General features: G+C 38.4%; 1 protein-coding gene across 1 annotated transcript; it reads left to right on the top strand.

Moving 5' to 3' along the window:
* The first annotated feature begins 8,528 nt into the window (after positions 1–8,528).
* LOC101735206 lies at positions 8,529–16,044 on the top strand. Its single transcript, XM_018090952.2, has 6 exons — positions 8,529–8,643; positions 9,432–9,529; positions 13,584–13,780; positions 14,587–14,807; positions 14,939–15,063; positions 15,970–16,044. The coding sequence occupies exons 1-6, from the start codon at positions 8,529–8,531 to the stop codon at positions 16,042–16,044; spliced, it is 831 nt and encodes a 276-aa protein (XP_017946441.2).
* The last annotated feature ends 205 nt before the right edge of the window (positions 16,045–16,249 follow it).

The following is a 16,249-nucleotide window of genomic DNA, read 5'->3' as shown; positions in this document are numbered from 1 at the left end:
ATAGAATAGTAGTAGAGGATGTAAAGTAGAAGAAATTAGATAAATCTAATAAGATTGATAGTATACCGAGTACGGAGAAGGACAGAATACAATACAGAACCTTGAGGTCCATCACTTAACAGGGGAATAGATTATGGGGGTATTTGCCACAGACATAGTAAGACAAGCTCTCATTCCTGGCCTGGAAATAAATGTTTGCTCCAAGCTTCTTTATATCTTCACAGCCCATAGTCTTCTTTAAAGGAACAGTAACACTAAAAAATAAAAATGTTTTAAAATAATTAAAATATAACGTACTGTTGCCCTGCACTGGTAAAAGTTGCGTGTTTGCTTCAGAAAGACTACTATAGTTAATAGAAATAGCTGCTGTGTAGCCATGGGGGCAGCCATTTAAATTGAAAAAAGGAGAAAAGGCACAGGTTACATAAGAAGATACCAGATAAACTGTGTAGAATACAATGGGAATCTGTTACTTATCTGTTATCTGCTTAGTAACCTGTGCCTTTTCTCCTTTTTTCAATTTAAATGGCTGCCCCCATGGCTACACAGCAGGGTATTTATATAAACTGCAGTAGTGTTTATGAAGAAAACACACAACTTTTACCAGTGCAGAGCAATAGTATATAATATATTAATTATTTTTATACACTTTCATTTTTTGGTGTTACTGTTCCTTTAAGGCAGCCCTGGCTTCTTTTACCTGGTTTTCCCCATACACTCTCCCTATCCCAACCAAAGCTGTGCACTTGTCCCTGTGTACACACATTTTGAGGTGTGGTGTGCACAAAGAATTCTGGGCAAAAACAAAAAATGTTGTACTTCAAAAATGCACACAAACAAGTTTAAAATGTGCACACAAAACAATTTCTTTGCACACGTAGCCAATAAGGAAGTAGATTGCACCCCTACCTGTCTTTCCCCAATATCAATAAATCTAATAATGATGTGATTAGATAAAAGTAACTTTACTATCAATATGCTACAGTGTATTATGACACAGATACAGAAGGAGATTCACAGAATTTGCAAGGAGAGCTTACTTTTGCAAGGAGAAAAAAAGGAAAAAAAATCACTGGGGGGTGCCAAAATATTAAGCACCTCCCAGTAATTGTACTCCTGTCAGGAGAAACTACACCAGCCCAGGGTAGCTGCCAATGAGCAATCCTCTTCCTTATCTTATCTGTATTCAGAATCCCAGGGCCCGCAGAATGAAATTACATTTCATTACATTTACGTTATACTGTATTGGTAATAAAAAGGACAGATCAGTGTGGTAAATGTGTAAATGCTCTTAGGGAAGGGGAGGAATCCTTTTAGAACAGGCATGGGACCTGTTATCCGGAATGCTTGGGACCTGACGTTTTCTGGTTAAGGGGTATTTCTGCAATTTGAATCTACTGAAGTCTACTAAAAAGTCAGACATTAATTAAACCCAATTGGACTGTTTTGCATACATTATGGATTTATTTTTTATATTATTTATATTTATATTATTTTATATATAATTGGGATCAAGTACAAGGTACTCCTTTATTATTACAGAGAATAAGGAAATCATTTGGAAAAAAACTTTAAATTGTTTGATTGGACTTGAATTTAAGGTTGGTGGATGACATATGGTGGATGGTTTAGCCTGAACTGTATTATTTCTATATGATACTGAGGGCTACCTTTATACAATAAAAAGGTACACTAATAGCTAGGCAACAATAAACAAATAAAGGGCATTTCAACAGCTAGCATCCATATCCATGTTTTACTTCAGTAATGTGTAACATGGTACTTTGCTGCACAGAGTGTCTGGTAATCCACGGAATGATCCTTTCTGCTAGAGACACCTTGTTCAGCCCTGAGCAAACAGTGCAAAGTTTATTCCCAAGGCTCAAATAAATGTTCCATGCCAGTCCATATCTACAGATATCGGGACCCATGACAGGGAGGATCTCCTGGCAGCTAGTACTGAGTCATGGCTTGTGGGCCCCACTCAGATGGTTGTGCAGTAATGGCCAGGGATATCAATAAATCACAGCTTCCCTAACGACTGGGAATGTTCTGGGTGCCTGAAACCTCCTAAAATTTCATGTTCTGTTGTCCTGTCACGTGATTTTACATGTTTGGATTTGATTTAAATAAACTCATTTGGGTAAATCCAAATGTTGCAGCAAGTTCCATGGTTCATCTAAATCCCAAATCAGGAGATGCAATGGCCTTATATATTCTTGCAATAGGGAAAATTCTGTTTTTACCACATACCTAAGTTAAAATCAGCAAATTTGTAGTTGCACTAACTTTATCACAATAAATGTTGTATTGTGAGGTTATAGCGACTTGAGTGTTTTTTCTGACATAAACAGTTACCAAAGATGATTTGCATGCTATAAATCTGAATTTAGAACCCAGATGCTCTTACACAAGGAGTCTAAAGCTGGCCATACACCTGCACCGACTCCAGGATTTGGCCTTTTTCAGCAGGATTCAGCAGAATCCAAGTGCCTGGATGAACTGAGTCTAAATCCTTAAAATCACATGACTTTTCATAACATGAACTTGGAATTTTTTTACCACGTGGGCAGTGCGTGGTTCCCTATAACTCTCTCTGTGGCCTAACTTGCGTATGTAGATTAGGGTTTGAATTCAGTTAAAGGAACAGTAACACCAAAAAATGAAAGTGTATAAAAGTAACTAAAATATAATGTGCTGCTGCCCTGCACTGGTAAAAGTTGTACGTTTACTTCAGAAAGTCTACTATAATTTATATAAATAAGCTGCTATGTAGCCATGGGGGCAGCCATTCAAAGGAGAAAAGGCACAGGCACATAGCAGATAACAGATAAACTCTGTAGAATACAATAGTGTTTTATCTGTTATCTGCTATGTAACCTGTGCCTTTTCTCCTTTTTTCCAGCTTGAATGGCTGCCCCCATGGCTACACAGTAGCTTATTATATAAATTATACTAGTGTTACTGTAGCAAACACACCAGTTTTACCAGTGCAGGGCAACACTGCATTATATTTTTATTACTTTAAAGCTCTTTCATTTTTTTGTGTTACTGTTCCTTTAAGGAGTCAGCTGAATCTTTTACAATGGATTAGGGGTTTGTCCGAATCCCAAAATAGTGGATTTGGTGCATCCCTAATATAAAGATCTTTCCTGATATGACTACCTTAAGGTGGGAAATACTAGGCTGATAACAACAACAGTAAATGTAGGCCATTGAGTGAGAACTGCGTCAATGAGGTCCTTGCCCCGAGGGAAGCCTGTCTGATCAACATCTACCCAATTTTCAGCGTTTCCATCAGGGGGCCCCATACACCAGTCAGTGAGCTGTCAACACAGTCCTGAAGGACCAAATAAGCAGCTTTTATTGGCCTGTGTATGGCCACCTTACAGCTTATGGAACACTCTACATTATTCTGGTGTGTTGTGTGTGTATAATCCAAGGTGTTATCATCCTGACACAATGGACTTTTTCATCAGTAGTCAATTAATCTGCCTATATGTGTTATGAATTTGAAGAACTGGAGTACAAGGGAATAAACCCACACTTGCACAGGACATAATATACACAGTTATAAGCACAATAATGTAATACTATGCTATCCTGATATGCAGGATCAGGTGCTGTACACCCTATTGTAATAATTATTTTTTGTTCCAGTCACTGCACTTGCATCCAGTTTTGCCTACATTAAATACTTTGTGTAGCATCTTATTTACAATCCAATGGTTTGGTTGTTTTTTTGCCTCCCTAAGGGCAATGACACACAGAGTTACTTGTAGCCAGCTGCTTGTATCACTGCCCTTAGTATAATGGGGCTTATTTATCAATGGTTGAGTGAGAGATTTAAAAAAAAATATGGTTTGGTTTCTTTAAAGCTTCCTGTTTTTTTTACAGCTGTATTCCCTCTCCAGATAAAAAAAGCCATGAAATTGAGTTAAAAGCAATGTTAATGTTAATGTCTTAAGTCTGCCCTCAAGGGAAAAAAAGACAGGTTAGCAGGTCTAGGTCAGGGCAGGAGTCCTGTGTCTGCAGGAACTGTGATAAGCAAAGGGGCATAGTTCAGACACAGCTCATCAAATGCACCCACACAGGAGTCAATAGATTAGTGCCTGAATGCCTTTTGTGTGTATGGGTTTAAATAGGGTTCCTAAAACACATATCTGCAGTAGTTTACTATCTTTGAAAATATACTGATGCTTCAGACATAGAATGGTATATAATATCTTAGTGGTGTGACCCTGCTCTATGCATGACCTGCAGGAGAGTATTTAAACTGACTCACCTTAGAAATAACCCACATACTTGTATGGGCCTGCAAAGGCACTGGGAGAAATCCTGATGGGCTTCACTACACCTGGCTTCTGCTCCACCACACCTGGCTTACTGCCCATGCCAGATAGGTCATGGCTCTGAAATGCCTGGCAACAAGAAGGCAAATTTATGTTGAGGTTATTTGTTTTTGATGTTATTATTTTAAAATTAAGTTTCTGTCAGTTCTGCCCCTCTCCAATTCATCTTTCTGTCTACTTTTAGATCGCTAATGTTCAGGGGACCCTTGCAACAAGAACAATAGGGTCTCTCTGAAGGTCAAGCAGTGAGTCTGGTGTGTCAGTGCTCACGATTTCCAAGTCCCCCCATGTTTCCTGCTGGCCCAAGCCGACGCTGACTGGAGTGGTTGTGTGTGGGTAACTTTGTGATTGTGCACTTTTATCCAGTAAGTGGGGGATGGCTACCTGTGTCTGCTGCTCCAAGAGAACCCACAACATCAGTCTGAGCTCCTATCTTTATTCAGATTATTATGGTTTTATTGTTTCTATAACTACTTCCCATAATGTCTGTAATGTTTTGTGTTAGTAAAGGTTTGGGTTAGCAGCTTCAAATGTGTAAATGTTGTTGGGTCTGTAGGGCAGCCAGAGGCACAGACTGTCACCCAGTAGTTACAATACTTCCAGTATAAAAGGGGAGCTCATATGTTGTAATTACTGTAACTCTTAGGGTTAGAAAAATTAGAAAATTTTTAAAAATTAGAATTATTTGATTAAATTGGAGTCTATGGAAGATGGCCTTCCTGTAATTGGGATAACAGGTTTCCAGATAAGGGATCCCATACCTGTATTGGCTTGCTAATTGTTATATGCCCATATGTACAGCAGAATATGTTGCACCTAACACAGTTGTGGGCAATTTGTCAAAATTAATGCAATTGCATGTGCATTAAACATTAAACATAACGGTCATAGCAAAGTCTCTGTAACAGTTCACCATAGCAATTCCTCCACTGACCCACACTCTCTATTAAGCAACACTAGGGAAAAGTTTTATAAATAGTGACCTGGGTGAGGAGATACCGGAAAACAACATGAATTAATGGAGGGCACACTAGTAAATAGCAATAGAGAATAAGGTAAGGTGCAATAAAGCCAAAATACCAGAGGTGATACCGGAACCAACAATATATTGGTTTACACCCCACTTTGCAGTGTTTTGGTGCCCTCAGGCAAGCAAATTCTCTCTCTACGCTATGGAAGCTGGGAGACGGTGTGAGATGGTGTTGATCCCTCTGTGCTGCTCATATATGTGTGCATTATTGTTGCCTTAACTCTTTCTATACAAGTGTTGGAGTAAACATAGTGTGTAATATATCAAAGTGGCATTAGTCCCTCTGCATTCAAGAGCCTAAAAAAAACCCTTGAGAAAGTAGTTCCATGGCATTCCTTAGAATGGGAAATTCACTGCCTATGGCCTGCTGTACTGCCAGATTATAGATAGGGGGTGTTCTTTTTTTACCATAAAAATAATAAGCGCACCAGAGGCCATCCCTTTAGATTGGAGGGACAGAACTTTCATTTAAAACAGTGTAGGTGGTTTTGTTATGGTGAGGGCAGTGATGTGATGGCACATTCTGTTAATGATTTTAAGGCGGCTTGGATGGGTTCTTGAACAAGCATAGTATCCAAGGCTATTGTGATACTAAAATCTACAGTTAGTATTGATGTTGTTGTATATGGTTTATGTATTTGAGTGTATATATATAGGTCAGTCTATGTGTGTCTATGTGTGTGCTTTGGGGTTTGCTTGGAAGGGTTGAACTTGATGGAATTTGGTCTTTTTTCAACCCAACTTAACTATGTAACTCTTGTGTTTGTGCTTAGCATGCCCTGAGAAAATGATTTTACCATTTTATTCTTTACACCCTTTATGCATGATTTCACCATGATGCAGCTAGCTGGCTCTCTATGTTTGGGAATAATAGAAAGTGTTGCACTCTCCTTGTTGCTTGTGTTTGTGTGTATTGTTGCATTAAACACCCAGAATTCAAGGGTTAACTTCTCTCCAACACTTTTAACTGTGTTAAAATTATATTTATGCATTTTTCTATTCTAGATACTATTGTGATGTAAGTATTCACAATGCCCACACCAATAACAATTGAATCAATGCCACCTTCAAGGTGGGGGTAGCTTTAGGATTCTGCTTCATCAATAGGTACACATGCAAGTTCCTTTAATACATGGTGTCAGTATATGCTACTACGTACTATGTTTATTTTTGTGTGACTGCAACAACGGTTGTGTTTGTAAATCAGCCTACAGTCAATTTTACTATTCTAATATCTTTGTACTTTTTAACAAGGGGGTACAGTATTCCCTATATAATTATATATCATTTGCAACAGGGTTGGCATAATAGCTTTGCTAGCAGTACACATACATTTATACTTATATTGTTAGAATAGTTGTATACACACTTGAGCTGTAGGTCATTTCATTTATTTGTTTTTGGTACAATAACTTATTATGTCACTGCCATTACTACTAATGGCAGATATATATTGCCCTTCTAACATTCAGCTACTAGAAATAGATATTTGTTTGGCCAGTGTCATGGAATAAGTTGGTATTGTTGTGAATATTTCAGATACCAAAAGTTGGTTGAGGTAAATAGGTAAGATTTATTATACACGTAAGTTGGTTCTAAACAAGGCCAAGAGTCAGAACTACAGTACAAAGAGCACAGGGTTTATATAGACTTTGACATAGTAGCATATGTCCTATTAGCATAGGCACAACCAGTTTACCAGTGTTCGTACACAGAGATATCTGTTCACAGCACAGAAAACAAGGAGCTGCTCTTTGCCAAACAGGTGCTTATGTCCTCACTCAAGGCCATGATAGACATAACCAAGGCGAGCTTGAGAACAGAATCTGCCAGAGTCAGGGGGGCCTGTGGGTGAATCTGCACAGACAGAATTTATTCTTTATCAGTACAGGGATTGGACCCCTTATTCGGAAGCCCATTATCCAGAAAGTTCTGAATCACGGAAAGGCCATCTCCCATAGACTCCATTATAAGCAAATAATTCTAATTTTTCAACATGATTTCCTTTTTCTCTGTAATAATAAAACGTCCAAAACAATCCTATTGCGTTTAATTACTGTTTAAATATTTTTTTTATGTAGACTTAAGGTATGAAATCGGAATTACAGAAAGACCCCTTATCCGGGAAACACCAGGCCCCGAGCATTCTGAATAACGAGTCCCATACCTGTATCACTGATAAGCTGACCCCTTATACCATTATACCAATTTTTTTTAAAAATCCGAAACGCATAGTATGTTTGGGAAAACAATTCCTACATTTTATTATTAGCCATGCAAATTCTGTCATATATATCCTTGTGTAATGTTTAATGATGTCATCAGTTATAATTTGCACTTAGTGATGTAATTTGATCCCACCTTCTAAAATTTGTGTACTATAAAAATAATGTTCCTCCTGTCGTGAAATATGAGAATACTAAAAGTTACTAGAGGTGGCTTTTTGCTTCCCCTGGTAGAATGCTGTCTGGAGAAGGGTTCTCACCTGCAGTTCTGGACTGGGATTCAAATACCCAGAGACCCAATACAACCCAATACACTATTTGGTGACCTGTGGTTGGCCAAATATTACAATGACTACCCAATCAGCCTGTGGTCCATTCACACAACAGTTTGCCTCTATATTTCTCTTTAAAGATTCCTGGGCAATATAAATGATACACAATATATTTTGTTGATTATACTTGTTAATAGAGCACTTTGTATATTCACCTTTATTTATATCACTTTGTTTATCCAACTGCTCTTGTTTTTCTACCCTTTTTACACAAAAAAGGGTCTTTAATATGAAAGTACTTAGCTGAGTGTAATAACTGAAACTAATTCATTGTAAATGTCACTACCATTGGCCCTTTTTTGGTCCCATGAGGGATTGACCAATTAAATACATTGCTGGTAATGGCATAGTGTAGTCCTAGAAGGGACCCATTCCACAAACATCACTGCCAGTAGAATTACTCTTTAGCTCAATAAGGTGCTGACCCTTTTTTTTTTTTTTTTAATTATCTTAAGGTTTAGGATAATGATACTTACAGCATGAGGGGGTTAATTATATCATTTTTAGGCATGAACTCACAAGTTAATTAGGGAGCTCTGACCTGCAGAGGAAAAGGTATTGTCTGTTAAAGCAGAATATAAAAAGAGTCATGAAGTTTAATGATAGAGAAATTATTCCAGTCCTATTTGCAGTCCATTATGCAGTCATCAACACGTTACTGGCATTCTCATATACAAGTCCTCCTAAGGATCCTTTATTCTATGGTAAGAAACCAATGCTGCTTAGTTTGCCTTGAGATTGACCCACATGCTCGCGCTAAATCTGCTGTCTCTAATTAGTAATAAAAGCAGATTTAGCCTTTGTTGAAAAAGAAATCCTACAACTTTTGAAGGGGTTTTGAGTTAACATTTAGCGTAATATAAAGAGTAATATTTTTAGAAAATTGATCTTCATTTTTTATTTGTGCTTTTTAAATTATTTCACTTTTTGTTCAACAACGTTTCAGTTTGGAATTTCAGCATCTTGTTGCTAGGGGTCAAATTACCTTAGCAACCAGGGAGTAGTTTGAATGAAAGACTGTTATGTGAATAGGAGAAGACCTGAATAGAAAAATAAGTAATAAAAAGTAACAATAATATTGTAGCCTCACAGAGCAATTGTATTTTGGCTGCTGGGGACAGTGACCCTTATTTGAAAGTTGGAAAGAATCAGGAGAAGGCAAATAATTAAAACACCATAAATAATAAAGACTAATTGAAAATTTGCTTAGAATACATTCTATAAAATACTAAAAATTAACTTAAAGGTTAAACAACCCTTGCTATCCCCTACCATGCACTAGATCTGAAACTGCAGCTGCACAAGGGCCTAGACACTTGCAGAGCCCTTCTATTTGCTTTGGGATGATGTATTAAGAAACTTTTTAACAATTTGTAGTAAAAAGAAAAGATACTCCCTTAAGCAATCTTCATTTGGTTTCCCACAAAATAGATTTAAAAAAATGTTCCAGAATATGTTTAACTTAAATGTTTCTTGTTTCCCACCCTTCTAGTTTTTGCTATTTTCTCCTTCACAAGTGTCATTGACTTGATAATATGGCTGGAAGAAGATGGCTATATCAGTGGGTTTATGGAGTTTTATATGAAAGAGGTGAGAGCCAGTTACAGGAAATATCATTTGTGATTGCTTTTATCCGACAGTGGGGTCCAATTACTGACAAACTGTGCGGCTTCCACCCCCCCACACTCTTCTTAAATGTACCTTAAATGTACTTTAAGGTCATATTACATTATTGCTTTTATAATTATGTGGTTATACGCAAATATACATGAATGTTATGTGCACATTGTAACTTGTCTACAACTAAACTATTTATATAGTGTCATCCCCACAGCCTAATATCCTGCCATCCTAGAGCCCCAGAACTTCCAAGCCACATCAAGTCCTCAATCTCTTGCGGCCACCAGAATTCTGGCTGATGCCTGTTTTTCTCAAAGCAAGAATTCAGAAACCTGGCAGCCTATAGTACACAGGGTGCCTCTGCTGTCTGGTAGAAGACATTGTGGTTATGACAACCCTGTCTGCCCGTGACTGCTACTGATGTTACTGATCTTTTCACACTATTGTGTGGTTCATACTTGGTGCTTCTGGTTTAATTAACTACTGACAGCAGAAAGGGGTGTTTTAGGTAGGAGGGTAGTGGCAGTCCAAACCTGTTTGTGTCATAGGGCGTGTATATATAATTATATGGTATGTATATATATAAATATGTCCTCTGTACACCATTTCAGAAATATCAAAATTCTGTAAGTATTTTTTTTGAGGTAAGATAATCTGTCTAGGGACATTTGGTTAATTAAGGAGATACCACTATTGTAGTTCAAAGAAATGGTATTTGCCATATTATTATGTTTAGCAGAGGAAACCGGGTATTTATTTAAACTAGCCTATTTTATTGGTTAACACACAGAAAGACGCAGGGCTGAGGAAAACACAGGGTTACAGGCTGTTAAATGCAAATTGAACACAGATTTAGAACTCTCCTGTGGCTAATAGAAAGTTAAAATGCTATGTTTTGTTTTTAGTGTCACAATCCTAATTGTCACATGTGCACCAACTTTTGCTCTTTCTCCCCCACAAGCTTGTGTAGCGACCCATAGGGTTAATACATTCCTATGGCTTTAAGCCCTACTAGTTCCTTCTTTGTCCTGTTACTGGGCAGAGGCCCATGTATCTAGTGTTCCATTAGCATATGTGCCTTATTGGTTAATAGGTAGACCACTCCCTTGGCACTATAATATAGTGCTTAGCAAAGGGGTGGGTCTTCCTCTTTGGCTGCATCTGGTGACTCAGGTTGAAGTTCCACTGAGCCTGGGATCAACAGGGCCCCAGTAAAGCCTTCTACCCTAGAGTCTAGCTCTAGTGAAGTCGGGGAACAGGGACCCTGCAAATGAGGAATAGTAAGTATCAGGACAATTTATAAGAGCACTTTCTAGGAAAGTGAGATAGTGAGATTAGTTAGAAAGAGCAGTTTCTGGCTCCAACCAGGAGCGATTAGCTGGAAGTACTCTTCCCTACTGGCATTGTTGCCTTAGAGCAGGAAATGGTTAAAACGCAGGAATCAGGTCAGTTTCTATCCCTGATCCATAGTTGGCTGTGAGGGATCCTTGGCTGCTAAGGGACACCCTGAGGATACAGATACTTGGCCAGGCTACTCTCCACAGGGAGGCTGTGCTGGTTGGTGGTCCTTACCTCCCCCACCCTTGGCTGAGGTGGGCTATATTTGTGGACACCATATTTTTAAACCGTCTGTGAAATTATCTGATATCTCCTCTGTGTGAGTATTGCTATAACCCTGTGGATCATTGTCTTGGACAATAAACAATTTACGTTCTGGTTTACCACAAAAGTACCTTCTGGCGCCCATTCTTTCATTTGCTTGCACACAGCCTAAGTGAGTTGTAGCTGCACTTCACCCCAAGGATATTTCCACTTAGCAAAAGCCCATCTGGTGTGTAGAGTTCTATGTACCCCATGCTCTAAAGCCATTACAGCCAAATAAGGGATACATTAGCAACTGAGCAGCATCTTGATATAACCACTGAATCTATAGGTCAGTGCTGCCCAACTTCTCCCTCTAGTGGGACAATTATACTACATGTTGTGGTGCCAGATTATATTAAAACAATGATCCTCTATAGATACAACCACTTATTGTACAGCGCTGCGGAATATGTTGGCACTTTATAAATAAATGTTAATAATAATAATAATAATAATATAGATAAATCTATAGAGGTCTGGGGCTTTTACCTTTATACAAAGGTACAATCACGTTTTATCAAAAATGAGGCTAAGCTATTGTAAAGTAACTTACAATCAATAACTTCCATGAAGAAATCATTGTGCACAGAACCAATGCAGCTAACAAGTTTTCTGGTTCATTATCAGACACCCCTGCCAGAACAACAGAAAGAGATCCCTTGTCTATAACCCTCACTAGACAACAGATAGAACTGACAGCCTGTAAATAGCTGAACCCTGTTATTCTAAACATCAAACTGTGGTATTGTTCCCTTCACTGGTTACATTACTGGCTTTGTTCCTCCCCTCCAGTTTTGTGGCTGCTGTCTGGGTCAGGCGCTGCTTTTGTTATTGCTTTCATTATTTTATTAGTTGTACAGCTCATTTTGCTGCTTCTCCCTTTTATTGTTGCAGAGAGCTTCCTTGTCTGTGTGCCTTCAATATGGGGCCCCTTTGACACCATTTATCCCAGGACAAACCCTAAATCAACAAAATCCATAACCTGACTAAATACTACATCCAAATTTCCTTGCAGAATCAGTAAAATTTGTAGTAGTATTTTTTTTTGCTATTATTAATAAAAGAGTTCTATCCTCCATTCACATTATGTTGTGAAGAAAACAGAAAATCCTGAAGTAGTTGAAGTTATAATAAATAATTTTCTTTGAATCTGTCCATATAGTGTTTCGTGTGTGTGCTTTCTAGGAATAAGAGTGTTTCTTCTCTCCAGCCTAGTGAAATAAAGCAAAGACAACAGCCCTTAGGGATGTTTTAAACAGAATTTGTAAGGCTAATGTCAGAAAAAGTGTGTAGCATATATTTTCGGCAAGCGGAAAAACGCTTGCCGAAAATACCGCCATCCGCCTTCTACCTCTGCCCTTTTCCGCTTGCTGAAAATATACTCCAGATGCCTCGTCTCACATTAGCCTAATATAGTAGGGCCTTTTAATCTGATTAAAATGAAGGCAGTTCCATCTAAATGGTTGATGGAGTGTCCCCTTGTTCTTGTGAGTCATAAACAAATGTCCCTTTTTTCCCCTCTATTGAAAAGCCCTGCATATTCAGTTTTAGCACAGAACAAAAATAATGACAAAGGATTACCCAAATAGTACTGGGACATAAGAGGCATCGCAAATCCCAGCATCCTCTATGTAGGATGGTCTAGCTATCCTTCTGTCTGTCTAGTCTATCTGTACGTGACTTAATTCTGAGCATTGAAAGCGGCTTGTGACAGAAAAGTTTGCAAATTATGCTATTGGTGTACTGATAAAATGCAAGCTGCATATACACATATACCTGTACTGATTGCTTCATAAGGAACCAACATTTCCTTTGTCTATTTTAATTTCTCTTCTGTAAAAAAAAAATAGCTGCCCCTATCCTGAGTTTGTAAGGCCTCGAGAACCGGGCCAGAAGATACAGGTGCCCAAGGCAAGGGTACCCACTCACACAACTGCACCAGAGGAAGGACCCATGTGGTCCGAAATATTTAGTGCTATGCATCTCTAAATAAAATTCAGCGCTTGTTTGCACAGATGTGAACTCTCCGGTGGATTCAATTCACATATTTTACCCACTCACACCACCCACTCCCCCATCAGCACCAATACCCTCAGCCCAGTAACCAGCACGCATCCTTGTCCCCAAACCCTGCTTGAGAATCATTCTGAGATATCACAAACTTGCCAGCTCAAATGAAGGCCACTACCTTCTAAGCATTCAAACTACAACTCAAGGATGGCGCACAGCTTCTGTAAGAATCATAAGTTCTGCACAGGCATACAAACTTTTTTTTGCTTATAAATGTTACAAAATATTCTTTAATATCTCCAAAGTTTCAGTGTAATTTATTGTCTTCATTTGTAGTATTTGTTGTACTTGTTTTATGTCTTTCTTGTAGGGGGAACTATATCTCCGCACTGCACATGGACTTCTCATCTGTCTGTGGGATGGCACTGTGCATTACATACTCTACCTTTTTATGTTGGCAGCCATTGCCAGAAGAAAAGATAGAACCACCACACTTATAGCTGAAATTCTCTACAATAATCTTCAAAATCAGACTGAAACTTCCGGTTTGATTGGTAGAGCTTTTGTGTGAGCATTTCTAGCTATTTTGCTCCTGCATAACAATTCTCTCTATCTGGCCCAAAGTATTACTGTTATTAATTATTTGTATACTGCTATCATATACCACATTGCTTTTACAGATAGTGTACATAATTTTTGACAGTGATTATAAGTATACCACAGTTCATCAGAGGGAAATTCCCCATCTATCAAAAGGTAAAAACATAGTATTCTGTGGCCCGAGTGAATAGAGAACTGTGTTTTTTTCCTTTGCCCAATCTGTGTGTGCTCTGTTTTGCCACTTTGATAGATATGCAAGGGAATAGATACCACAATTGTGCTATAGACTAGAGAGTGTATTCTGAAGAGATTTGTTGTGATTTCCGTTGCAGAATTCTAATAAAATGCAGGTTCCATTTTTTTCCCCTCTCTAGGAAAAATTACAAAGCAGTGGGTCTTTTCTGTCTGGGATCCCATGTGCTTATTTTCCTCCCTGGAAATGTGATTGGTAAGACAAAGATCTCTAGCCCCTAAGTGCTATATCCTGATGTTGTGAATCTCACCTCTTACAATTAGTCCGGATGACCAGATCTGGTCTGGTAATTTGGGAAATTAATACCAAAATTGAAAGAAATATTATTGCATTTCAAAACGATCATTCAGAGTAGACATACTGACTTAATTACTAGCCCATAATTGGCCCAGTGTCAGTCACTGAATTGCTGTTATAACTGAAAGTGATCATTTTGACCATGCCGAGAAGCAATGGAGAAATTGTAGTACTGTACTACTAGCTGTAGTTCAGGCTGGCTGCTATTTTTACTTTTGTTCAGTAACTGTTATACCATTATCTTCTTGCTCCTTTTTCCTGCTCAGATGCAGCAAATGTACAACATGATTATGACACACAAGCGAGCTATGCAGGAGGTGCAACTTTTGTGGAAAAAAGCCATTAAACAGCACCAGCATGAGTATGATAGTGATGAAGAGGTTGACAATGAGTTTGGGACATGGGAGCATCAGCTGCGTCGCATGGAAATGGACAAAACCAGGGGTGAGTGATGGGACTGATAATTCCTGTGTATCTTCCTCAGCAGAATAAACTGATGGCAGTAACTGGCCTTACTTTAGTATGCATAGCTGATGGATCTGATTTCATCTTTTACTTTTTTTTCTTACTGATAGAGTGGGCAGAGGAGCTGACAGAGATGGGACGTGGGAAGCATTTCATTGGAGATTTTCTTCCACCAGATGAGTTAGAGAAGTTCATGGAAACTTTAAACAAACATTTGCTGCTGAAGCCACACCAAGTTAGTAGCTTATTGACTCTTGTGTTGAGAATCAGCCAGATAAGTTAGGAAAGTTTTTCTAATAAGCACCCATTTTGATCAATTTACCACAATACTCTAACAAGCTGATCTTTTTGCATATGGCAAGCTTTAGACTAGCATTGGGTTCAGTTTTGTCTAGGGCTTTATTTCAGTTTGGACTTCTGATAACCTTTCAACCCCCTTGCAGTTTGGCCCATGTACCTACGCAGGCCTAGCGGAGGGCCCTATTCACAAAGCAGAGGAGCTGCTTACTTGGTCTGAAGGGGCTGAAATTAGCAGTTTAAATCTGTTAATGTATGTCTGCCTTAATGGCCTGTAAGTGAAATTTTATTCCATGTGAAATAAAGATATGCAGCTTGTAAATCACAAATATCTGTTAAAGGAACAGTAACACCAAAAAATGAAAGTGTATAAAAGTAATAACAATATAATGTACTGTTGCCCTGCACTGGTACAACTGGTGTGTTTGCCTCAGAAAGACTACTATAGTTTATATAAGTTAGCTGCTGTGTAGCCATGGGTACAGCCATTCAAAGGAGAAAAGGCACAGGTTACTTAGCAGATAACAGATAAACCCTCATTATATGGGGCTTATCTACTAGTTATCTGCTATATAAGCTGTGCCTTTTTTCCAGCTTGAATGGCTGCCCCCATGGCTACACAGTAGCTTATTTATATTGTAGCTTTTCTGTAGCAAAAACACCAGTTTCTTTTGCAGAGCAACAGCACATTATATTTAAATTACTTTAAAACACTTTAATTTTTTGATGTTACTGTTCCTTTAAAATCTGAACAATGTTTGCTACAATAATTCAGTCTGCCATCTAACATCATTTTTAGGAAGGTCGGGAGTACACACTACCTCAAATATAAACTTTATTTAAGGTTGGCTCTCTGCTCATGCACTATAACAAAAAGGCTTGGCGAAGAAGGGCCATGTTGGTGGAATATGCAAGATAAATTGAGGTCTCTTAAGGTAATTGCATGTGGGCTGTTTTGGAGCTTTAAGCAGCCCCATACAGCCCTCCCTGGAGTTATATATTGCAATTGCCTGACCTGTACAAGGATGATGTTTTAGGCAATAGTCTCCTGTTTTGGGTGCTTCAAAAGGTACATATATTATCAAAAACATATATTGCTATTGCATTATTTGGCAGCTAATTAG

The sequence above is a fragment of the Xenopus tropicalis genome, chromosome 1 (genome assembly GCF_000004195.4).
Source record: "Xenopus tropicalis strain Nigerian chromosome 1, UCB_Xtro_10.0, whole genome shotgun sequence".
NCBI classification, from domain to species: domain Eukaryota; kingdom Metazoa; phylum Chordata; class Amphibia; order Anura; family Pipidae; genus Xenopus; species Xenopus tropicalis.
The sequence above is the reverse complement of the archived record's forward strand: the minus strand, read 5'-3'. Positions and strand labels throughout refer to the sequence as shown.